This window comes from Dipodomys ordii, unplaced genomic scaffold (genome assembly GCF_000151885.1).
Source record: "Dipodomys ordii isolate 6190 unplaced genomic scaffold, Dord_2.0 Scaffold2, whole genome shotgun sequence".
In the NCBI taxonomy this organism is placed as follows: domain Eukaryota; kingdom Metazoa; phylum Chordata; class Mammalia; order Rodentia; family Heteromyidae; genus Dipodomys; species Dipodomys ordii.
In genome coordinates this window covers 9,751,038-9,775,962 of record NW_012267218.1, presented here as the reverse complement: position 1 = coordinate 9,775,962, position 24,925 = coordinate 9,751,038, and the positions used below count along the sequence as shown (strand labels likewise).

Sequence of the window (24,925 nt, the reverse complement as noted above, 5' to 3'; positions counted from 1 at the left end):
GCTTGAATTTTATTTCCCTGACTACTATTGCACTTGAGTATTTTTGTCTGTTGTTACAGACAGCTGGATCTGCTCTTACATGAAAACCTCTTTGTATACTCTGGCAGTTTGTGTCTACTGAGCTGTCTCTCTTGTCAGATTGTAAGAATGCCTTGTTTCCACATAAGAACCCTTTGTCATCTACAATAAACAAACACTGTTTATCAGATATGCATTTTTCTACTGACTATACTATTTTTTTTGCCATTTAAACACCATTGAATGATATATAGTCAAAAATGTCCTACTCTGATTTTATAGCATCGTGAGTTTAATCTGTTAGGATCCTCCTTGCCCCTAAGAATGTACATGAAGTCTTTTAGATCTTACTGCAAGACATTTGTATTTTTATTTTTTTGGTCGGTCATGGGACTTGAACTCTGGGCCTGAGTATTGTCCCTCAGCTCTTCAGCTTAAGGCTAGCGCTCTACCACTTGAGCAACAGCGCCACTTCCGGTTTTTCTGGTGGTTTATTGGAGATAAGAGTTTCACGGACTTTCCTGCCCGGGCTGGCTTTGAACCAAGATCCTCAGATCTCAGCTTCCTGAGTAGCTAGGATGACAGGCCTGAGCTACCGGTGCCCGGTTAAGACATTTGTATTTTTGCATGAAAATCTTTAGTCTTTCTCAGTGGGGATGCTTTTGACAGTTTCTAGCCCACTAAATGTCAAGGGTCTCTCAGTCACAGTAGCAGTCAAAAATATTTCCAGATAGTCAACATGTACTCCCAGCTGAGAATCCTTGCTTTAACACAACTGGAATCCATTTCTGAATATGGTATACTATCAAGTCCAGTTTTGTTTCCTTCTTTATGAATAGTTGGCCAATATCATTTATTAAACTATCTTTTTTTATCATTAAGTTAAATTATTTTAGTTTAAGGTTTAGTTTTAAATTCTCAGGTATCACGGGCCTTATTTATGGCTCCTTCTATTCACTAATAGACCCAATGTTTCATTCGTTAATAGCTCTATTTAGACATACTATAGACAAGTCCCTCCTCAACATTATTCCTTCTTATAATTTTCTTGGTTATTCTAGATAACTTACCCATTAAAATTTCAGGCCAAAATTTCAGAGTGATAGCTTATAGATGTGTTATCTTAGATAGGCAATAATGTAGACATTGCTAAGAAGATAAGTATAAGGAAGGCACAATGATCTGGGATAATCTGTGGCCTGACTGGACCAGCTGGAAGTTCTTAAAAGAAGAGATTTGCCCTCCCTTACAAAAAGACAAAAAATTCCTTTTAAGGACAGTAGCTTCTGCCTAGAATCTAGGCTGCTGTGACTTTCCTTCCTGCCTGTGAACAACAGCCTGAGTTCTATCCTGCTTTTGATGTGCCCTTCCCAATTTCACTGTAGATTTGCCTAGCCAGTCTCTGCATCCTATGGTCAATTCCTTGGCTGATGGTTCATGTCTATAATCCTAGCCACTCAGGAAGCTGAGATCTGAAGATTGCAGAAGCCATCCCAGGCAGAATCTACAATAAAATACTCAGAAAAAGCCAGAAGTGGTGCTGTGGCTAAAGCAGTAGGAACCAACCTTGAGCAAAAGAAGCCCAGGGACAGAGCCCAGGCCCTGAATTCAAGCCCAAGAACTGGCAAAAAAAATCCTTAAACCTCTCACAAGTGTGTGTCTGTATGTATTGGACATATAAATTTATGTATATATGCACACACAGGTTGAGTTCTAACATATGCAGAGGGAATGAAATAAAAACATTTCAATAAAAATGTACTATTCAAAATCCACAAAACTAAATTTGAAGTAAAAGAAATTTACTTTCATTTACTTTTTTTTTTGTTGGTTGTGGGGCTTGAACTCTGGCCAGAGCGCTGTCCCTCAACTCTTCAGCTCAAGGCTAATGTTCTACCACTTTGAGCCACAGTGCCATTTCCGGTTTTCTGGTGGTTAATTGGACTTTCCTGGCCCAGGTTGACTTTGACTGTGATCCTCAGATCTCAGCCTCCTGAGTAGCTATGATTATAGGCATGAGCTAAGGGTACCTGGCTTCAAATTACTTTTTAAATCTTACAGTTTATAAGATTATTAAAAGGGGCTGGGAAGGTGGCTCAGTGGTAGAGTGCTTGCCTTGCATGCATGAGGCCCTGGGTTCGATTCCTCAGCACCACATAAGCAAAAAGAAAAAAGCCGGAAGTGGCGCTGTGGCTCAAGTGGTAGAGCACTAGCCTTGAGCTGAAGAGCTGAGGGACAGCACCTAGGCCCAGAGTTCAGGCCCCACGACCAGACCCAAAAAAAAAAAAAAAAAGATTATTAAAAGTTAAAACTATACTAATGCCTGGGCACTGGCGGCTCACGCCTCTAATCCTAGCTTCCCAGGAGACTGAGATTTGAGGATTGTGGTTCAAAGCTAACCTGAGCCAGGAAAGTTCATGAGCCTCTTATCTCCAATTAACCACCAGAAAACCGGAAGTGGCACTGTGGCTCTAAGTGGTAGAACCTTAGCCTTGAGCTGAAGAGCTGAGGGACAGCACCCAGGCCCAGAGTTCAAGCCCCACAATCGATAAGAAAACAAAACAAAAAAGAAAAATTACACTAATGCTTTTTGAAAATCATTTATATTTTTCTTTTTTTTCTATCATTTGTTTGGTTTTCATTTCATTAGCTTCAGTTTTACCTTTATTAATTTCAACCTTTTCCTTCTGATTTTTAAACAGTATATTATATTTTAAATTTAAAAAAACTACTTTAAAAGATTTGAGCCAGGCACAGTGGCTCATGCCTGTATTCCTGTATACTTGGAAGGATTGTGGTTTGAAGCTAGTCCAGGCAAAAGACTCCATGTCTAACAATAAAACGCTAGGCATGGTGGCACACACCTGTCATATCAAATATGTGGGAAGCATAAACAGGAGGATTATGTTACAGGTAGAAATGTGAGATCCTATCTGAAAAATAACTAAAACAAAAAGGTCTAGGGGAAAGGCTCAAGTGGTAGAGCACCCACAGAGCAAGCACAAGGTTCTGGAATTTATGCCCCAATACTGCCCCTGTCCCCTTAAATAAAAAGATCTGAACTTCAGGCAGTTTCAGAGAAGATATTTTAGAACCAGGGGACACAAGTGAAAGCATGGGAAAATGTATTAATGAACTCTGATGAGTAAGCATAAGTGATCAATAAGCATATTAAAAGATGCTTGATTACATTAATAATCAGGGAATACTACAAGAAGATATAGTTCTGTTATGATTGGAATGTGTCCTCTAAAATTCATGAGTTCCAATAAGGGAGGGTCTAATGTTTGAGCAGTGGTGGGACTATGTCCCTGGGGAACAGATAGGAGAGAGGAGAAAGAAAGGAGAGAGAAGAGGGAGAGAGGGGGAGAGAGAGAGAGAAACAGAGAGAGAGAGTGTGTACGCGCGCGCCAGGCCAGTCCTAAGGCTTGAACTCTAGGCCTGGTCACTATCCCTCAGCTTTTTTGCTCAATGCTAGTGCTCTACCACTTGATCTGTAGTTCCACTTCTGGCTTTTTTTTTTTGTCAGTCATGGGGCTTGAACTCTAGGCCTGGGTGTTGTCCCTCAGCTCTTCAGCTCAAGGTTAGTGCTCTACCACTTGAGCCACAGTGCCACTTCTGATTTTCTGGTGGTTTATTGGAGCTAAGAGTCTCATGGTCTCTCCTGCCCAGGCTGGCTTTGAACTGTGATCCTCAGATCTCAGCCTCCTGAGTATCTAGGATTACAGGCACAAATTACTGCACAAGTCACTGGCACCTAACAGGAGTTAGTTTCTTATAAAAGGACAAGTTCAGCTCCCTCTTGCTGTCTGTCGCTCTCTTCTTGGCCTCTTTTTGCCATTCAGCCAAGTAATGATGCAGCAATAAGGCCTTCTTGCTGTCTATCATGGACTTCGAAGTCCCCAAAACTATTAAAGCATTTTATTTATTTATATTATCCAGTCTGTGATATTCTATAAAAAGCAGCATAAAACAGACTAATAAGCCTTCTTAGTGGTACAAGTTTGGCAAAAACTTTAAAAATTTGAGCTGAGAGTAGTGATGCACACTTGTAATCCTACCTACCTAGAGGGCAGAGGTAGGAAGATCTCAAGTTCAAGACTAGCCCAGGCAAAGTTAGTAAAACTATCTCAAAACCAAAGCACAAACAAAATATTTGAGGGCAAGGCTCAAGTGTTAAAAGTGTTGGCCTACTATGTGCAAAGCACAGATAATGATGATGATGTTAACTATCAAAGCATAAAGTGTTGACAGGATGCATTGCTGGTAGGAGTAAATTAGTACAACTGTATTAGAAAAAAAACTTTGCCGGGGCTGGGGAGGTGGCTCAGTGGTAGTGTGCTTGCCTTGCATGCCTGAGGCCCTGGGTTCAATTCCTCAGCACCATATAAGCAAAAAGAAAAAAAGCCGGAAGTGACGCTGTGGCTCAAGTGGTAGAGCGCTAGCCTTGAGCTGAAGAGCTGAGGGACAGCGCCCAGGCCCAGAGTTCAGGCCCCATGACCGGACCCAAAAAAGAAAAAAAAAAAACAAACTTTGCCATCTTCCAATAAATATCCTTTCAAATGCCCTTTCATACCATATTTGTTATGCCTACTCTAAATTTCCACTCAGCTAAGGAGAATCTGAGTGTTTTATTTATGGTTACATTTAGCAGGCTGGACAGAGTCACCACTCTCACAATATTCACTAAATGAATGCTCCCTAAGATTATTGCCAAGACAAAATCCTAACAGCAGTCGTATCATGAATAACACAATTTATAACAGAAAACTGTTTTGGCCTACCTGCAATGATAACACTTTTCCTTCCAGATTTTCTGCCTTTTTTTTCCATTCTGTTATAAGCTGTTTTTGCTTTTCTAATTCAGCAGAATACATAGCTTTTTCCTCTAATGAGAAAGGAAAGTTATGTTAGTATTTTACAAATGTATGATAAAACTGTAATTACAAACTACTGAAGAAAGGAGGTGCCAATGGCTCACGCCTGTAATCCTAGCTACTCTGGAGGCTGAGAACTGAGGATTGAGGTTCTAAGCCAGCCCAGGCAGGAAAGTCTGTGAGACTATCACCAATTAACTACCAAAAAAGCCAGAAGTGAAGCCGTGGCTCAAGTGGTAGAGTATTAGCCTAAAAAAAGCTCAGGGATAGTGCCCAGAACAGCATAAAAAACAAACAACAAAACAGCCGGGAGCTGGTGGCTCACACCTGTAATCCTAGCTACTCAGGAGGCTGAGATCTGAGGATCTCAGTTCAAAACCAGCCCAGGCAGGAAAGTCCATGAGACTCATCTCCAATAAACCACTAGAAAACCAGAAGTGGCACTGTGGCTCACTCGGTAGAGCGCCTGCCTTGAGCTGAAGAGCACAGGGACAGCGCCCAAGCCCAGAGTTCAAGCCCCACAACCGACAAAAACAAAAACAAAAACAAAAAAACCCAAAAAACAAAAAACACTGAACAACATAAGGCCCCAATACTGGCACATAATAAAACAAAATATGTCACCAGGTGCCAGTGGCTCACGCCTGTAATCCTAGCTACTCAGGAGGCTGAGATCTGAGGATCACAGTTCAAAGCCAGCCCAGGCAGGAAAGTCCATGAGACTCATCTCCAGTAAACTACTAGTTTACTGGAGTGGTAGAGCGCTCGCCTTGAGCTGAAGAGTGCAGGAACAGCGCCCAAGCCCAGAGTTCAAGCCCTATGACCAAAAAAACCCCAACAACAACAAAAACAAACAAACAAACAAAAAACCCAAAATATGCCTAAAATAGTTCAAATGGTTCAACAAGAAAAACAAAGCATATATTGCTTTAGTGATCATGTTAAGTGGAACAAAAGTAATGAGGTCAGTATTTCCTCTGCCTAGGCCCTTCTCCATTTTATCTACCTTGGAGATTCTTTTCTCCCTTTATAACTCTATTCAAATAGTTCCTCTTTAGCAATGCTCTCTATAGCCTCAATCCAACTTTGTATATATACCTGTTCTAGTAATTGCATTATAAAGCAGACCTAAAGAATTCTTGTGTTTAAAATCCAGGTTAAGCCAATGGCTCATGCCTATAATCCTAGCTACTCAGGACGCTGAGAGCTGAAGATCACAAAGCCAGTTCAGGCAGAACAGTCCCTTATCTCCAATTAACCACCAAAAGGCTCAAGTCATAGCAAGCCAAACTTGAATGACAAAGATGAGACAGGTAGGCCCTGAGTTCAATCCCAAGTAACAGCACTAAATAATAATAAATAAATTCAAGGATCTAGAGGTGGGGTTTAAGCAGTAGAACACCAGACTGTGAGCAAAAGCATCAGACTCTGAGTTCAATTTCTAGTCCTGGAGAAAAAAAATTCAATTCAGATGTGGTGGTTCATGCTGCTCAGCTACTCAGGAAGTGACGGTCAGAAGTTTGAAGATCACAGTTTGAGGCCAGTATATGTGTGGGGAAATATACAAAAACCCCATTATGGTCAGTAAGTCAGGTATGACAGTATATGAGGGAAGACGAGGTAAGAGGACTACAGTCTGAGACTGGCCCCAGACAAAAATGTGCAATCCTATTGAAAAAATAACCCATCAAAAAGCATTGGGGTATGGCATACATGCTCAAGTGCCTGCCTAGCAAGTGCAAGGCCCTGTTTTCTATATATACATCGCTCTCTTCTTTGTATTCTCTTATCATACAATCATCCTTCTTCATGTTACCTTTATAATTCCTCAACTTTCACCACAACTAGTTATAAGATACTAAAACTTTTAGGTACTAAATGTACTTTATATTTGAGTTTCACTTGTAAAAGGAGCCTAGATTAACTGATAGTTATTAACCTCTCTCCCTTCAATAAGAAACCTGTATAAGGAAAAATCACCACTAACTACAATTTTTCTTCACTGAAAAATCAGTCAAACAACTTACCTTGTTGGAAGTGTTCTAGGACCATCTGCAGATTGGCTAATGATGTAGCATATTGCTTTACTTGTTCCCGAGAGACAGAAAGCTGCAACGCAGTTTCATCTCTTTGCTTAGAGACCATGTTCAACTGTTCTTGCAAGGATTCTACTTGCACATTGGCCTGATGACTTCAAATAAAGAGAGTAAGATCAAATTGCTGCTATCTATTTAGCTATTTTAACAAGAAACATGTTCCCTACATCTTACTGCCCTAAATTCAAAAATCAAAGTATTTATGTATTTTAACAAGATAAAGCATCTTTTCATATTTAAATAACTTTAACTCACACTGCTATGTAATCATTCCCCCTATCTATCTACCTAGACAGTTTTCCTCTTCCCAAACTGAAACACGATAGCTATTATACAGTAACTTCCCTTTCTTTCTCATATCCATCGATTTGTCTCTATGAATTTCACTTTCACTAGTTTATTGCATTAAATTCACGTTAGATTTCAGACAAGCTCAAAGAGTTCCTCCGATTTTTGTTCTCTTTTCTTCTGTTAATCACCATTCTGTCCAAGTGACTTTGAAAAAATGACAGTCCTTTTAAGTCTAAGAAATATCCTATACAACAAATATCAACAAAAGAGTAATTTTTTCCCCACAAATAGCTTATACCTTTTGTGTTTCTGGTATAAATACAATTATCATAAGATAATTATCATAAGATCTTTTGAACTCATTTTGTTAGCTTTTAATCTAATCAAGAATGGATTCTGAATCTCCACTGCTTTTGACACTTGCAGTTATGGTGAATTCCCAAACTCCCAAAGGCTATCCTACTAACTACCCTAATTAATCACCTTTCACTAACATCTTTCTGCCTACCTTCGATAGACTAAATCCTACTCTTGCCCCACCTAAGGACCCAGAGGTCTCTAAGAGACTTATTTATACAGCATCTATCCAGGTGTCATTAGAATAATGTGTCCCAATGTGCAATTACATTCAAATTATTGCAATGATCTTCATGGGATCTGATGATATCCAGCTAAATTCTTTCAGAGCAGCCATTGAAACTTATTAAGAGCAACTCATTATGAAGACACTTTATCTAATAGCACCCTCTAGTGGAAAGAGCTGTGTTGATGAGACTTGAATTCTGTCTCCAAATGTTCCTGGATTTTGTTCCAGTTAAGTTAGCAAATCAAAACATGAATTTAAGAACAATATGAGTTTTTTTTAAGAGTTAATAATAAGCCAGGCGATGGTGGCTCACGCCTGTAATCCTAGCTACTCAGGAGGCTGAGATATGAGGATCACAGTTCACAGTCAACCTGGGCAGTAAAGTCCATGAGACTCTATCTCCAATAAAAAAGCAGAAAACCAGAAATGGCACTGTGGCTTAAGTGGTAGAGTGCTAGCCTTGGGCTGAAGAGCTCAGGGACAGTGCCTAGACCCAGAGTTCAAGCCCCACGACTGACCAAAATTAAAAAAAAAGTTAACAATAATATATTTTATTTGTAACTTACAAACAACGCTGCCTTCTACACTAGCCTTTCCCCTCCCCCCCCCCCCACCAGTCCTGGAGCTTGAATTCAGGGCCTGGGCATTATCCCTGAGCTTTCTTTTGCCTAAGGCTAGCACTCTACCACCTGAAACACAGTGTCACTTCTAGCTTTTCTGTTTATGTGGTACTGCGGAATTGAATCCAGGGCTTCATGTATGCCAAACAACCACTCTACCACTAAGCCACATTTCCAGCCCCAACTCTGCCTTCTAATAGTTAACCCATCATTGATGATCATTTTCCTTAATTAATGAGATAGGTTAAGTATCTATGAACACTTGATAGGTCCAAAAAGGGGAAAAAATAAGCCCTGATTTAAAATGACACTTGCGGCTGGGAAGGTGGCTCAGTGGTAGAGTGCTTGCCTTGCATGTATAAGGCCCTGGGTAGATTCCTCAGAGCTAAAGAGCTAAATAGCTGAGGGACAGTGCTCAGGCCCAGAGTTCAGGCCCCATGAAAAAAAAAGAAAAAAAAGACACTAGAACCATACACAGATAAAGGAGACAAAGAAGCCCTAACTACAAATAATCTTCCTCTGTTACATTATTATTCTGTTCCAAGCTGGTTCTTCTTCTAGATGCTTTCTTTCCAAGGCTGCAGTAACATATCCAAAACAATGCTTCTTTTAACTCATAGATTCTCTGAAGCTCCTACAGTACCACCACTTTCTGTCATAGCATTCTGTAGGCATTTCATTGAATCTGAGGTTGCTTTTCCATGGGGTTGATTGGTAGACCATGAAATTGATGTCTGCCTCCAAGCAGCCAGCACTTGTCCTATATTCTTGCAAGCCACCATGTGTATGGAGTTGTAAATGTGCTTTTTAATAGCCCATTCCCGGATGGATGCCGAAACCACAACCTGGCCATTTCGATGCTCAACAACCCCTTCTACATGATCCTGTGCCAGAACTCTGAGGAGGGCCACACAGTCCTCCAACCTCCTTCTTTCTGGCTACTGCCAAGAGCTCCATATTTGGAAGGTTCCAGTTGGTGAACTCTGGGGTGACAGCTTCATTTTCCAAAGGCTGCTCTGTGGGGCTCACCACCAGCATGGAGCTGGAAAGGGTGGTGAACCCCAACTCTAGAGCATTGGAGAGCATCACCTCCCTTTCTTCAGAGCTGTCATGCAGCTAGGTGTCCATGATCATACTGGCTCTGGAAAAAAGCCCAAAATATAAGTTCTGCACTCAAAAAGTTAATACAAGCCAGGCACTGGTGGCTCAAACCTGTAATCCAAGCTACTCAGAAGGCTGAGATCTGAGGACTGCAGTTTGAAGCCAGCCCAGGCAGCAAAAAGTCCAGAAGACTCATATCATCAATTAACCACCAGAAAATTGGATATGGCATAGTAGCTCAAGTGGTAGAATGTTAGCCTTGAGCAAAAAAAGAGGTCAGGGACAGCGCCTAAGCCCAGAGTTTAAGGCCCGCAACCAACCAACCAACCAAAAAAAAAAAAAAAAAAAAAGGTTAATACTAGATGCTCCTTTCTTAAGCAAGGGCTCAAAAAAGCAAAATCTAGTTTACTGATTTGGTGTAAACTATTCACTGAATATCAATTAAACTTTATGTAATCTATTTATATATATATATATATTTATATATTGGAAGGGTACACAATGACATCATTCGTACTCCCATGAAAACTTAAAATTTATTGGGAACACAGTATGCAACAAGTCAGTAATTATTTGTTATTTAGACTAAAACATAAGATGCCCTATCCAAGACCCCAAGTGTTATCCAAGTTCAAAAGAAAGACATCCCAACGGGGTTTAGTTTTGGATATAAGGGATATAAGAAGTAGAGTTCTAAGTGAAGAAAACAGGGTCAGGCACTGGTGGCTCAAGCCTGTAATCGTAGCTACTCAGGAGGCTGAGATCTGGGGGTCATGGTTCAAAGCCAGCCCAGGCAATAAAACCAACAGAAAATGGAAGTGGCACTGTGGCTCAAGGTAGACCGCTAACCTTCAGCTGAAGAGCTGAGGGACAGCGCCCAGACTCAGAGTTCAAGCCCCATGATCAAAAACAACAAAACAAAAGAGAAAATCGGAAGAATGAGTAGGAGTTACAGAAAAACAGGTGCACTTTTCAGGCAGAACAACATGAAAAGAAAAATTAGAAAAATAAATAGAAATAAAGTAGCTCTGAGGAGCTGAGTGATAAGGTTGGGCTATATGTAGATGATAGTTATGAAGTAAAGACAAGGTAGGTAGCTTAATGGAAGACATTTATTTTTATTTATTTATTTTTTGTTGGTCATGGGACTTGAACTCTGGGCTTGGCACTGTCCCTCAGCTCTTCAGCTCAAGGCTAGCACTCTACTGCTTGAGTCACAGCGCCACTTCCGGATTTCTAGTGCTTTATTGGAGATAAGAGTCTCATGGACTTTCCTGCTTGGGCTGGCTTTGAACTGCGATCCTCAGATCTCAGCCTCCTGAGTAGTTAGGATTACAGGTGTGAGCCACTGGCACCCAGCTAATGGAAGACATTTTTTTCTGAAGAAAGGAATTACTAGATTATAACCCTACTTAATAAAATGTTATTCTGAGCCAAAGCAGTTTAGGCAAAAAAGCAATGTTGGTGGTAGCACAATCCAAACCTCAAACTCTACTACAGAGCTATAATAACAAAAACATCTTGGTACTGGCAGAAAAACAGGCTGGAATATCAATGGAACAGACTAGAAGACCCAGAAATAGTTATATACTTAAACAGTATCTGATATTTGACAAGGGAATAAAAAATATACAGTGGAAAAAAGACAGCTGCTTCAATAATTGGTATTGGAAAAATTGGGCAAAACTAAAATTGGATCCCTATTTTACACCATATACTCAAGTCAAAGTGGATCAAATATTTCAATGTAAGGCCTGAAACTTTGAAACTACTGCAAGATGGAGTAGGACAAACATCAGCACTTACAGGCATAGGAACTTTTTTTTAAAGAGTCCCAGGAGTACAGCAAATAGGAGAGATACTTTCAAATGGGATTAAATCAAAATAAAGTTTCAGGGGCTGGGAATGTGGCTTAGTGGTACAGTGATTCCCTAACCTAAAGTCCTGGGTTCAATTCCTCAGTACCACATAAACAGAAAGAGCCGGAAGTGGGATTGTGTCTCAAGTGGTAGAGTGCTAGCCTTGAGCAAAAGAAGCTCAGTGACAGTGCCTGGGGCCTTGAGTTCAAGCCCCAGGACTGGGAACAAAAAATAAAAATAAATAAAAATAAAAAGTTTCTGTACAACAAAGGACATAGTTACTAAACTAGAAAGACAGCCAACAGAATGGAAGAGCATCTTTATCAGCAAAATATCTGACAAAGAAAGTATCCCTCCAAAAATAAACCAACAACCAATAAATCAATTAATAAAAGAGAAAAGAAGCTAAAGAGAGACATCTCAGAAAAGGAGGAAAAAATGGCAAATAAACATATGAGGAAACAGTTACCATCCCTGGCCATAAAGGAAACTTGTGATTTTCCTGAAATAAAAAGTATATTTTTCTAATAAGGATAAGGTGGTAGGTAACCAAAACCAACTCATGAGTCAAGACTATTTTTAAAAAAGCAGAATTAAAAAAAAACAAAATGCAAGGATAAATGAAATCACATTTCACGTACTGTATAACTAAAGTAAGCTTAAAAAGATCAACATTTGATATTGAGTGAAATAATAATTAAAAGACTATATAGGGTCTGGGAAGGTGGCTCAGTGGTAGAGTGCTTGTCTTGCATGCATTGAAGCCCTAGGTTTGATTCTTCAGCACCACATACGCAGAAAAAACAGGAAGTGGCGCTGTGGCTCAAGTGGTAGAGGGCTAGCCTTGAGCTGAAGATCTGAGGGACAGGGCCCAATAGTTCATTCTCCATGCTGACCCAGGTCTTCACCCTGTATTGGTGCACTGTACTGTCCTATTCTTTTTTTTTTTTTGGGTCTGGTTGTGGGGCCTGAACTCTGGGGCTGGGCGCTGTCCCTCAGCTCTTCAGCTCATGGCTAGTGCTCTACCACTTGAGCCACAGTTCCACTTCCAGCTTTTTTCTTGTTGCTTATGTGGTGCTGAGGAATCGAACCCAGGGCCTCAGGCAAGGCAAGCACTCTACCACTGAGCCACCTTCCCAGCCCTGTACTGTCCTATTCTAATTCCCATATCCAACTCAACCTTCAATCACTTGATGGAAAATAAAAACACATAAATTAGTTCTCTGGTGACTGGATAACTAATCAGTCACTTGTCATTTTCCCACAAAACAGACAATTGCAATTATCTAGGTGGTTGAGAGAAAGAGAATCTGAATGCCAGATCTGCTTAAGATTAGAAATATGTGTGACTCCCTTTACATACACGGTGTACCTGACCTGGGGCTCCCTCTACATACACTGTGTACCTGACGTGGGGCTCCCTCTACATACACTGTGTACCTGACCTGGGGCAACTTTTATGTCTCTTTGCCTTCAGTTTCCTCAACTATAAAACTAAGATTAATTTCATGAAAATGAACTAATACATGAAAATACTTACTGAGACTTATACTCAAATGCTCAAGTGAAGTTAATGCAGAAAAGAAGAATCAAAAAGTTACCTTGCGTTTTCCATTGCATTAGAAGATGAGACTAGCTTTTCCTCCAAGGCTGTGACCTTCTTTCTTAGTTTAACTTCTCTGTCTTCTGCAGCCAAAGCTTCCCGGGTATAAGAATCTTCTGATTCTAAAAGATGATTACGTAATCTCTGTAGCTCCTGGTTTAATCGTAATTCTTTGTCTCGCAAGTGTTGAACCTAGGTAGAGGCCACTGTTTTATTTTTCTTCCTAATAATGCTCCACCTTCTATCCCCAACAAACTACTTTGTTATCAAATGTTTTCACACTATTGAAGTTTACAAATGGCATGCTAATGCCTCATATTGCCAGAATGTACCTATGTTGGGAAAAATTCCCCTGAGATCATCTGCAATATCCACCTGGAAGCTCTGCTTTGTAAAACCTCATTTGTTGGAGACATGAAAAACAGAACTATACAAAAGTACTGGCCCCTCTGTATGTCACACTTTGTCATACTCTCTGGGTGACAATTTTTTCTTATATCCAAGATATGCTGTTTTTCACTTTTTAAAACTAAATAAAATACACCAGAGAAATCAAAATTCTACCACAGCACATTGAAAGAAGGAATCAAGAGATACATTCAATTTTAAACTGACAATGATTAATACATTGGTTCACACATTGCTCCTTTAAAGTGAAAGCATACCTCATTCTGGAGGGTGCTGTTTTCCATCTGCTTCTGTTTCAGGGCCAATGTGACTTGGTCTCTCTCCTGCTGAAATGTAACTGTCTTCTCCTGCATTGATTTAACTGTATTTAAAAGCTGATTTAACTCTCCAGTCTTGCCCTTTGGAAAGAAATTACTTTAGCTTTAAAGAAAAATATATTTTATTTATTTATTTTTTTGCCGGTCGTGGAGCTTGAACTCTGGGCCTGGGTGCTGTCCCTCAGCTCTTCAGCTCAAGGCTAGTGCTCTACCACTTGAGCCACAGCGCCACTTCCAGTTTTCTGGTGGTTTATTGGAGATAAGAGTCTCACGGTCTCTCCTGCCCGGGCTGGCTTTGAACCGAGATCCTTAGATCTCAGCCTCCTGAGTAGCTAGGATTACAGGCGTGAGCCACCAGCGCCCGGCAGAAAAATATATTTTAAAGAGGCATTTTCTTCACTAAATAAATTTAGATTACAGTTTAACTATCTCAAATTCAACAAAAACAAGAGAAATCTGAGAAACTGTCTAGAGGAAAGGACATAAGACATTCAATATAATGTGGTATCTTACATGGCATCTTGGAATAGGACATTTTTGATAAAAAACTAAAAAAAAAGTATGAACTTTAGGTTCATACGTCAAGACTGGTTCATTAGCTGTAACAAATGTACCATATAGTGTAAGATGTTACAGTAAGGAACCTATTGCTAACCATGTAAGTAAGAACTCTCCATTATCTCAATTTTTCTACACAGCTACAATTGTTCTAGAAGAAAAAGTTTACTGGAAATGTTTTTCTTTTCTTTGTTTTTGTGCCAGTCCCAGGGTTTGAACTCAAGAGTGTGTCCCTAAGTTTCTTTTGCTTAAGGCTAGTACTTTACCATTTGAGCTCTTTTTAGTAACTTTTCTGCTTGGGCTGGCTTTGAACTGTAATCTTCATATCTTAGCCTCTTGAGTAGCTAGGATTACAGGCATGAGCCACTAGTGCCCAGTTGAAAATGTTTTTACAAGGAGTTTAATAATAATAAAAAGGAACTCAAGAGGCAAAAATGTCTCCAAATTTACTCTGTAGAATAAAGGATCCACAAACCCAAAACAACAATGAAATTTGTTTGTTACAGTTTGTATGTAATGTGTGTCTCCTTAACAGGCACATACAACTGTCAGAGAAAGTAAGTGTCAACTGACTGGCAAAAGATATAAAAGAAAACATTTCACATGTATTTTGGTAACAATAAATGAAAGCAACTCTGGGATGTTATTTTGCTAAATAATAATAAAAATTTATTTCCTGAGTTCCATATAAGTACAATAAATATATTAATAACAGCAGAAAAAAAGTTAGCCCTTCACTGCAAAGTAAGGCCATGAATTTTGGACAAGAGTGGAATTCTGAAAAGCTTAAGAAACTGGTAGACTACTCACAATTAATTCTTGATACAATTTTAAATATGCACAGCAAAGAAATCTATAGTGCTACCTTAAGTTTTCATGTGAACTTTTGTTTCTTAAAAAAAAAAAAAAACAACTGTGCCTGGTGAAAAGGTTTGCACTTGTAATCCCAATTATTCAGGGAGCTGAAGCAGGAGGAGCACATAGGCATTCAGGGTCAGCCTAGCTAACACAGCCATTCTTTAAAAACAGGAAAAGCCACAATCTGGTGACTCATGCCTAAATGATCCTAGCCATTCAGGAGGCTGAGTCCTGAGGATCATTGTTGGAAGCCAACCAGAGCAGAAAAATCCATAAGCCTCCATCTGCAATGAATCAGTAAAATGCTGGACTAGAGGTACAGAACAGTACCATTAAAGCTAAGAAGTTATCTCTGACAGATTGAACTCTTCAACATTGACAATATCTATTTAATCAGCGGGTGGGGGGGAGCAGGGAGAATTAGGTGGGGGGGAGGGAGAGGATGGGAAGGGATGGGAAGGGGAAACAAAGAAGGAGGCTACAATGCTTGATAAGAAATGTACTCATTATCTTGCCCATGTAATTGTAACCCCTCAGCACAGTATTTTCACAATAAAAAAATAAAAAGAAAAAAATATCTATTTAATCAAATAAAGACAGAATTTAACTGATAAATGAGTCAAAATCATATTGCATCTTGTATCATCTTTAAGAAGCAGTCACTGAACATTCTATTGTTTTATAATCTCTTTTCTAAATCTCTATTACTAAAAGTAGTATAAAGTATTGTTAGAATCTACTATGTTTAAAGTATTGCTCATACTTAATACTTTTCAAACTTTGGGTTGTGACTACCTGATTCATTTAAGCCAGCTTAATGGATTTTCTTTATTATTATTATTATTATTTGTCAGTTGTGGGGCCTGAACTCTGGACCCAGGCACTGTCCCTGAGCCCTTCAGCTCAAGGTGAGTGCTCTATCACTTGAGCCACAGTGCCACTTCTGGTTTTCTGGTGGTTTATTGGAGATAAGAGTTTCATGGACTTTCCTTCCCAGGCCAGCTTTAACTGGGATCCTCGGATCTCAGCTTCCAGAGTAGATAGGATTACAGGTGTGAGCCACCAGCACCCGGCCACTCTACCAATTTGAGCCACGCTCCTCCACCCTTTTTCGATTTTGTTTATTTTTCAGACAGAGTCACATGCCTTTACCCCCACCCCACCTCCCTCCTTCCCCAGGGCCAGCTTCAGACCTCCTTCTCCCTACCTCTGCCTCCCAAGGAGCTGGGATTACAGGCATTCCCCACCATTCCTCCCAGAGTTTCTACAGCACAAAACCTTTTTCATGTCCCACTCAGCTACTTAGGACAAGATATTCTGTGTACAAATACAGTTAGAACAAAGCACTCAGGCCTTTTAAATGCAAGTTGGAAATAATAGTAACATTTCAATTTAAAAGAAAAAAAAAGATGGTATGACCACATGCTGGCAAGCTCAAAATCCTAAGACGCTTTTGAGTCTTTGGCTGTTGGGATGTTCACAGATATATTCTTTTCGTTTAGAAGTTTAATCTGCAGCTCTCTTTCTTCTAGTCCTTTTACTAATTTTTCAGTTTCTGCTTTAGATAAATCATGCTCTTCCGTTTTTTTTTTTTTTTTTGGGGGGGGGTCTGGTCGTGGGGCCTGAACTCTGGGCCTGGGCGCTGTCCCTCAGCTCTTCAGCTCAAGGCTAGAGCTCTACCACTTGAGCCACAGCGCCACTTCCGGCTTTTTTCTTTTTGCTTATGTGGTGCTGAGGAATTGAACCCAGGGCCTCATGCATGCATGCAAGGCAAGCGCTCTACCACTGAGCCACCTTCCCAGCCCTCACTTCCGTTTTCTATATTAAGGCTTTGAATTTTCGTTTTTTGAAAAATATCAGAATTCTCTGTTTGAATATCTTTCTTCAAGCAACTGAGCTTTTATTTGTTCAATTGTTTTGTGTAAATTCTTAATTTCCTCATCTTTCTCTAAACAGAGTGTAATGTTCATTTGTTCATGCTGGTATTTAAACTCATCCATTTCCTTCTTCTGTTTCTGTAAAGACTGAGGAATCGAACCCAGGGCCTCATGCACGCAAGGCAAGCACTCTTACCACTGAGCCACTTCCCAGCCCCTGGATTTTCTTTTTTATAAAGAGCATCATCACATATATTAAGAGTAATTCCTGGTAACTGAAACTTACGTTTCCCTCTCTCTCTGTCACTCTCTCTCTCTCTCTCTCACACACACACACCATGCACACACACACAAAGTATTTACTATGTCATAATGTGAAAGTATTTCTTACTACAGATCATGCTTTGATACAATGTGTATTTCAGAATGCTTTCCCTTTCACCTAAGCATCCCTAAAATGCCCACCACTGCTGGCAGCTACTGAAATCTAACTAAAATTTAGTTAGAACAAAGGACTTCCAATTCTCTCTGAAAACTCACATGTATTTCACAAAAAATATTCCTTCTTACTATGTCCTTGCTTACTTCTTAGCATGCTATCAAATAATCTACTTCTAAAATATACGGAAATATCTAATAATTTGAAGGAGAAACTGCTGATTGCACAATATCTTGAGATACTTCTATCAACAAATTTAATCTTCTTCAAAGAAAGTATCAATATGTTAAAAAGTCTCCTTCATTCTCAATACCTTCCTGCATATTATAGTCCATCTAAAACATACCTGCTCCTTTTCTTTCAGTAACTGCTCAAAAGCCAGAGCCTTCTCCTTCATTGAATTGCACTCCAACTCTTTTTCTCGAAGCATCATAGAAAACTTCATGTTAGTCTCTTGTAATGCTTGATACTCTGTTTCTTTTCCCCTGGATACTTCTACTATTTTTTCATTTTCCCCCTTTAGTTTAGAAATATCCATTTCTAAAATTAATGTTCTTTCTTTCAGGTTTGTTACTGCCTGTTTCAAAAGTTCATTTTCATTGACTTTGTTAGTAAAATTTTCATTTGAAGAAAGTAACTGATCACTTTTGACTTTGATTAAGAGGTCTTTTTCCTTTAGTAAGTTTTGTAATACATCTTGTTTCTCCTTCAATTGCTTAAGTTCTGACTCAGTTTGTTTGTGTTCTTTTCTCTCCAGCTCTGAGGAGGTAGCCATGGAATCAGATAACCTGTGATTATTTTCTTGGAGAGTTCTAATCATCGAATCTTTTTCCTGCAGTGACTTTCTCAACTCTTCAATCTCTTGTTGAAGCAACTGAGAAGACTCACTTGATCCTGCAGACTTACCTGCTCTAAGAGACTCTGCTGACTGAGAGGTAAGTGAGGAGCCAGAAGAGAGCTGGGGTGACATAATATCAAGCTTCCCTAAAAGAAGATCCTTGGTATTGCAAAGCTGCCCTATGCTATGCTGCACATGAGCTAATTCCTGGCCAAAATTTTTGAGTTTCGTTTCATTCTGCTCATAACTTTGGATCAGGCCAGTGTAATCTATTTGTAGCTTAGAATTATTATCACTGTCAACCAAAACTTGGGCCTGAAGTTGGTGAAGTTCTTCCTGAAGCTGGGCTGACTCATGTTGCATGTTTTGGACAGTGGTCATAACCTGTTGTTTCCACTCTTCCATTTTCTTTACTTGCTGTTTTAACTTATCACGTTCTTGTAGGAGCTCCTCAAATTGATTGCTATTAACACTTCCAACCTCATTACCAGGGGTGGAAGTTTGTAAAACTGCCAACAAAGTCTGACATTTCTGACTTAGTGCATCTATTTCAATGTCTTTTTCTCGAATGATACGTGATAAATTCTGAACAGTTTCTCTAAACATATCTTGGCCACTATTTTCAAATCGAGCAGACAACTTTTTATTCTCATCTTGCAGTTTAGTGAGAGCTGCTTCTTTGGCGGCAACTATATCCATGATTTTGTGATATTCTGTTTTTAAATTGCTATTCTCTCTCGTCTTCTCATTCAAAACAGCAAAGACCTGTTCTCTTTCCATAGTGTAGGCCTGCACCTGCTGCTGAAGGTGAACAAAATCCTGCGTGTAAGCAGCAGAAGAAATTCTTGCGTGAAGCGCTTGTATTTCCGAGTCCTTCTGTTGGATAATCTGAGTAAGCTTACCAACCTCATCTTTGGACAGCTGGTCAATCTGTTTAGTTAAAGATATATTCTTTTCGTTTAGAAGTTTAATCTGCAGCTCTCTTTCTTCTAGTCCTTTTACTAATTTTTCAGTTTCTGCTTTAGATAAATCATGCTTTTCACTTCCATTTTCTATATTTAGGCTTTGAACTTTTGTTTTTTGAAAAATATCAGAATTCTCTGTTTGAATGTCTTGTCTTTCTTCATGCAACTGAGCTTTTATTTGTTCGATTGTTTTATGTAAATTCTTAATTTCCTCATCTTTCTCTAAACAGAGCTGACTATGTGTGATGTTCATTTGTTCATGCTGGTATTTAAACTCATCTATTTCCTTCTTCTGCTCCTGTAAAGACTGAAGTAGTTGCATCTTACTCTGGTTTTGGTCTTCAATTATCTTCTGATGATGCTTAATTTCCTCTTCAAGATGATCCTTAATTGTATTTAGTTGTGATATTTCAGATTCTAGCTCTGTGGTACTATCAAGGGCTCTTTGCTCAGCCACAGGCATGGCTCGACTTTGCTGTTCCCTGAGCCGTTCCAGCTCTTCTTGTAAATGATTATTTTCTTCTTTCATGGATCCAAGATTTCTGTCCTTCTCCTCTAGGGCCTGCCTTAAAGTTTCATTTTTTCTTAAGGCTTGAGAACATTTATCTAATTCTTCTTGCAGTTCTGAATTTTTTTCTTTTATTTTTTTAATAAACATTTCTTTCTCATTTAAAAGTTGTGCTAATTGTTTCTGGTCTTCTAAACTAGAAGACAAAATTTCCTTTGTTTCTTTATGATCAGTCTCCAATTGTTCAATATTCGTTTTGAGTACTGCTATTTCAAAATTTTTCTCTTGAGTGAGCTTAATTAAACGCTCATGTTCCAACTGTAAGGCAGAGGTATCCAAATTCCGTGCATTTGACAGTTCCTCAATGGTTTGCTTATACTTGCTTGACTCTTCCAGCAGCTTCTTTTCAGCCTGACACAATTCTGCTTCTATCTGTCCTTTTTCCCTTTGCAGAGTTTCTGCAATAGTGCTTTTTTCCAAAGAAATTTGTTTGTTATAAGCAATAGATTCTTCCAACTGATGTCTTATGTTCTCACATGCTAAAACCAACTTTTCATTTTCCATTTTGAGTTCAAAAGAAACTTCCTTTAAATTTTCATTGAGCTGTTCTACTTCTATAAGATTTTGCTTTAAGCTTCTAATTTTGGCTTCCCTTTCTTCAAGTAAGTCATCCTTAAATTTACTGTTAGAATCTTGATTAAGAGTTAACTCATTCCTGACTCGGGACAGTTCCTCTTCATTTTGTCTAGTGTGTTCCTTAAGCTCAAGGTTCTCCTTCTGAAGGCTTATATTATTTTCCTGTGATTTACTTAGTTGATCTATTAAATCTTCTACTTGATTTTCAAGCTTTTGCTTGGTTAAATGCAAATCATTTAGGACCAGTTCACTGTGGATTAACTTTTCTTTCTGCTCATCTAGTTCTTTCGTAATGTTCATTTTATCATCCTCTAGTAGATGAATTCTCTTCTTTTCATCATCTAGATCTTGTTTCAGTTTCCTGATAATACTGTCTCCTTCACTTTGCTGTTTTGATAGCTGATCTTTTATCAAAATCACGTGCTAAAAGAAAAATTTTCACAGTATTTTACAATATTTCTCATTTAGTGTTGGAAGAACATTTTGTAAAATTCTACAAATAATAGAATAACCCTAAACATTTTTTTTGTGTGTGTGTGTGCCAGTCCTGGAAGTTAAGCTCAAGGCCTGGGCACTGTCTGTAAGCTTTTTTTTTTTTTTGGGTCCGGTCATGGGGCCTGAACTCTGGGCCTGGGCGCTGTCCTTCAGCTCTTCAGCTCAAGGCTAGCGCTCTACCACTTGAGCCACAGCGCCACTTCCAGCTTTTTCTCTTTTTGCTTATGTGGTGCTGGGGAATAGAACCCAGGGCCTCATGCATTCAAGGCAAGCACTCTACACTGAGCCATCTTCCCAGCCCAAGCTTTTTTTTTTTTTTTTTTTGCTCAGGGCTAGCATTCTTACCACTTGAGAGCTAAAGTTCCACTTCTGGAGATTTTTTGGGAGATATGAGTTTCCTGACTGGGTTGGCTTCAGGAGTATAGGCAGGAGCCACTAGCACCGGACAACCCTAATCTTTTTTCTTTTGTCCACATTGGGGCTTGAACTCTAGTCCAGGTGCTGTCTTTCAGCTCTTCAGCTCAAGACTAGTGCTCTACCACTTTAGCCACAGCGCCACTTCCAGTTTTCTGGTGGTTTATTGGAGATAAGAGTCTCAGGACTTTCCTGCCCAGGCTGGTTTTGAACCTCGCTCTTCAGATCTCAGCCTCCTGAGTAGTTAGGATAACAGGAGTGAGCCACCGGTGCCCAGCTAACCCTAATCTTTTTTAAAAACAATTTTCTTTCTGTTCTTACATCCCCTAAAAAAATTACTTATACAAGATATTTTTGTTGGGGCTGGGAAGGTGGCCCAGTGGTAGAGCGCTTGCCTTGCATGCCTGAGGCCCTGGGTTCGATTCCCCAGCACCACATAAGCAAAAAGAAAAAAGCCGGAAGTGGCGCTGTGGCTCAAGTGGTAGACCGCTAGCCTTGAGCTGAAGAGCTGAGGGACAGCACCCAGGCCCAGAGTTTAGGCCCCACGACCAGACCCAAAAAAAAAAAAGATATTTTTGTCATTTTAGGGATAAAAAAAGTAGAGAAAGTAAATGATATTGTTGCATATTTTCACTTTTCATCACTAGAGCATGAGTCAACAAACCACATCCCAAAGACCAGATGGGCCTGTTTCCTGTTTCTGTAAATAAAACTTTATTGAAACATAGCCATGCTCAATGCTCCTTTGTTTATATATCAATTGCAGAGTTGAATAGGTACAATTAAAATAATAAGGTCTATAAAGCCAAAAAATACTGTACTAACTAGCACTTTACAGAAAAAGCTTGTTAGTCACTGTGACTAGAATATCAATAAATTAAAATATTAATTAAACCACAAAAGTTATAACCAACATTTCTGCATTTAATCCAGTGTTCAGCCAATTGAATAGGAGATGTTATATTTCATGCCTGGCTATCTTTAACACAGTTACCTCTGTAGCTTCTTGGTTCTGTTTGTCCAATTCTTCTAATTCAGACATCAGTATTTCCTTTTCATTAATACTCTGATTCAGCTCTTGTTGCTTTGCCTCCAAGTTAAGTCTTAACTCATACAATTCTGAATCCAAATTCATATCTTTTGAAGCTGTACTTTTAATCACTTCATATTCACTGTTCAATTTTGAAAGTGTTTTCTGAAGCTCTTCCTTAAATGGTAAGGGGGAAAATAGCACACACTATCAGTTAAAGAAAAGACACCCAAAATTAAGCACTTAAACATACATATGTAAGTAAATAAAAATTTGATATATATTTTAAATGCTATCTGTATTGAAAATATTATTAAACAATACCTCAAACCTCAATAAAATTTATAAAATTCAACAAGCCACAGCCTCATTCATGTGCAATTTCACTTGCAGCTCCAGGTAAAACATTTCTATGACAGCTTATTCATGTAAGACATTTTCCAGTGGGAAGTCTTTCCTCCCCCATTCCTACTGATGCTTCCTCAGCCCACCTCCCCAATACAGACTTTCTAAGAGTGCCATCTCCCAGCTCTCTTTACTTCCACTCCCTAACATCTAGTAACCAACAGCCACAGATGAAATAAAAATACACATTCGCTCTAAAGTTTATCATCACTAACTAGAAAATAAAAGGCTTTTACTTTATTCTTGGTTCTATTAGAATACGGAACTGTCTTCCTTTTTTTCTCTTCCTTTCTCTCCCCTTTTCCCTTCTCTTTTCTCCTTTCTTCCTCCCTTCCTCCTTTTTTTGTCACTTCATCTTATCATCAAGTACAGATTATGCTCATCATTCAAATCATTCATGATGTATATGCCATTTTATAGTCAATCAGTTGGTATTTAAGATTTTTCTTTAAAAACCCGGAAGTGGGACAGTTCTCTATTTTTCTACTTTATTTTAATATCTAATTATGATGTTTCTGGCTGAATCACTATAAAGCCTTCTTTTGCTGGTAAGAGATTTTAAAAATAGAAATCCTATAGAATCTACTCTATATAAGAAACACACACACACACAAAAGGAAGTGGCACTGTGGCTCAAAGTGGATAGAGTAGCCTTGAGCCAAAGAGCACAGGGACAGTGCCCAAGCCCTGAGTTTAAGCCCCATGACTGACATAAGAAAAAAAAGAAAAAAAGTTAACTTAATTAAATTTAACCAGGTGTCAGTGACTCATGCCTGTAATACTAATATTCAGCAGGCCTGGATTTGATCTGAGGACTGTGGTTCAAAGCCAGCTTGGGCAGGAAAGACTGTGAGACTCTTATCTCCAATTAACCACAGAAAACTAGAAGTGGCACAATGGCTTAAAGTGGTAGAGTGCTAGCATTGGGTGAGAAAGCTTGGGGAGAGTGCTCAGACTCTGAGTTCATGCCCCACAACCAGGAAACATAAGTAAATAAAAAGAATCTCAATTTTCTTTAAATAAACAGACTATTAATATCTTTTTTTTCCCTAGTCCTGGGGCCTGCACTCAGGGCTTGGGCACTGTCCCTGAGTTTCTTTTGCTCTACCACTTGATCCACAGTACCACTTCTGGCTTTTTCTGTTTATTAGTACTGAAGAATCAAACCCAGGGCTTCATGCATGCTAGGCAAGCACTCTACCACTAAGCCACATTCCCAGCCCACTTTTAGCATTATTAACCAATAAGCAGGCTCATAGCAAGCACAATTCAGGGAAGAGTTGCAACGGACTACTACTACACACCAATTAAAGGAAAACTACTACCAAAAACAACTATGGAGTTGGGAATATGGCTTAATGGTAAAGTGATTGCCTAGCATGGATGAAGCCCTAGGTTCAATTCCTCAGTACCACATAAACAGAAAAGACCTGAAGTAGCGTTGTGGCTCAAGTGGCAGAGTGCTATCCTTGAGCAGAAGAAGCTCAAGGACAGTGCCCAGGCCCCAAGTTCAAGCCCCAGGACCAGCAAAAAAAACCCAATATTCTGACATTTGTGTTTTTTAAAGATCATATATATTCAGACATACACTAATAAAAGGCAGGAAATGGAGAAAGAGGTCAAGCAATAATAGTGTCAAAGATATTCTATGTGCAATAACATATTCAGTATATATCATTAAATATATATTTCAGTAGGCATGTATTACTTGAAAAACTTAATTTAGGGGATAACACTGTGAGGAAAGAAATGTATTCATTACTTATGTAACTGTAACCCTGCTGTACATCACCTATACAATAAAATAAGAAAAAAGAAAAAAGAACTTTTCTGAATTTGAAAGAACAGAGACAAATAAATATCTAAAGTATCAAAAATAAAAATAAAAATCAATAATTTAAATTGAATTAAAATACTGGCCTTTAACTTAGTTCTAACTTCCAATTGTCCTATATTTAAGCACCTATCGTTGACAAGGAATTATTTCCAGGGGTAATACCCACCTCTGCATTATAGAGTCCTAGTCTATCCTTGCTACCAACATACACAAAAAGATGCCATTTCTCCCAGTGAAACAGTCCTTTACTTCCACCAGTAAGAAATTTCTATGATGTTGCACATATTCT

The 24,925-nt window shown here is 39.1% G+C and overlaps 1 protein-coding gene across 2 annotated transcripts in view; it reads right to left on the bottom strand.

Annotated features, from left to right (window-relative positions):
* The window catches only part of Trip11 (thyroid hormone receptor interactor 11), a 61,552-nt gene that overhangs the window by 24,415 nt on the left and 12,212 nt on the right, over nt 1-24,925 (bottom strand). For both annotated transcript variants that reach the window (XM_013015555.1, XM_013015562.1), the window contains exons 7-12: nt 22,359-22,571; nt 17,855-20,878; nt 13,717-13,857; nt 13,050-13,243; nt 6,923-7,086; nt 4,803-4,906 (exon numbers count right to left, since the gene is read on the bottom strand). In XM_013015555.1, coding sequence (XP_012871009.1) covers nt 4,803-4,906; nt 6,923-7,086; nt 13,050-13,243; nt 13,717-13,857; nt 17,855-20,878; nt 22,359-22,571 — 3,840 coding nt within the window. The remainder of the gene's footprint in view (nt 1-4,802; nt 4,907-6,922; nt 7,087-13,049; nt 13,244-13,716; nt 13,858-17,854; nt 20,879-22,358; nt 22,572-24,925) is intronic.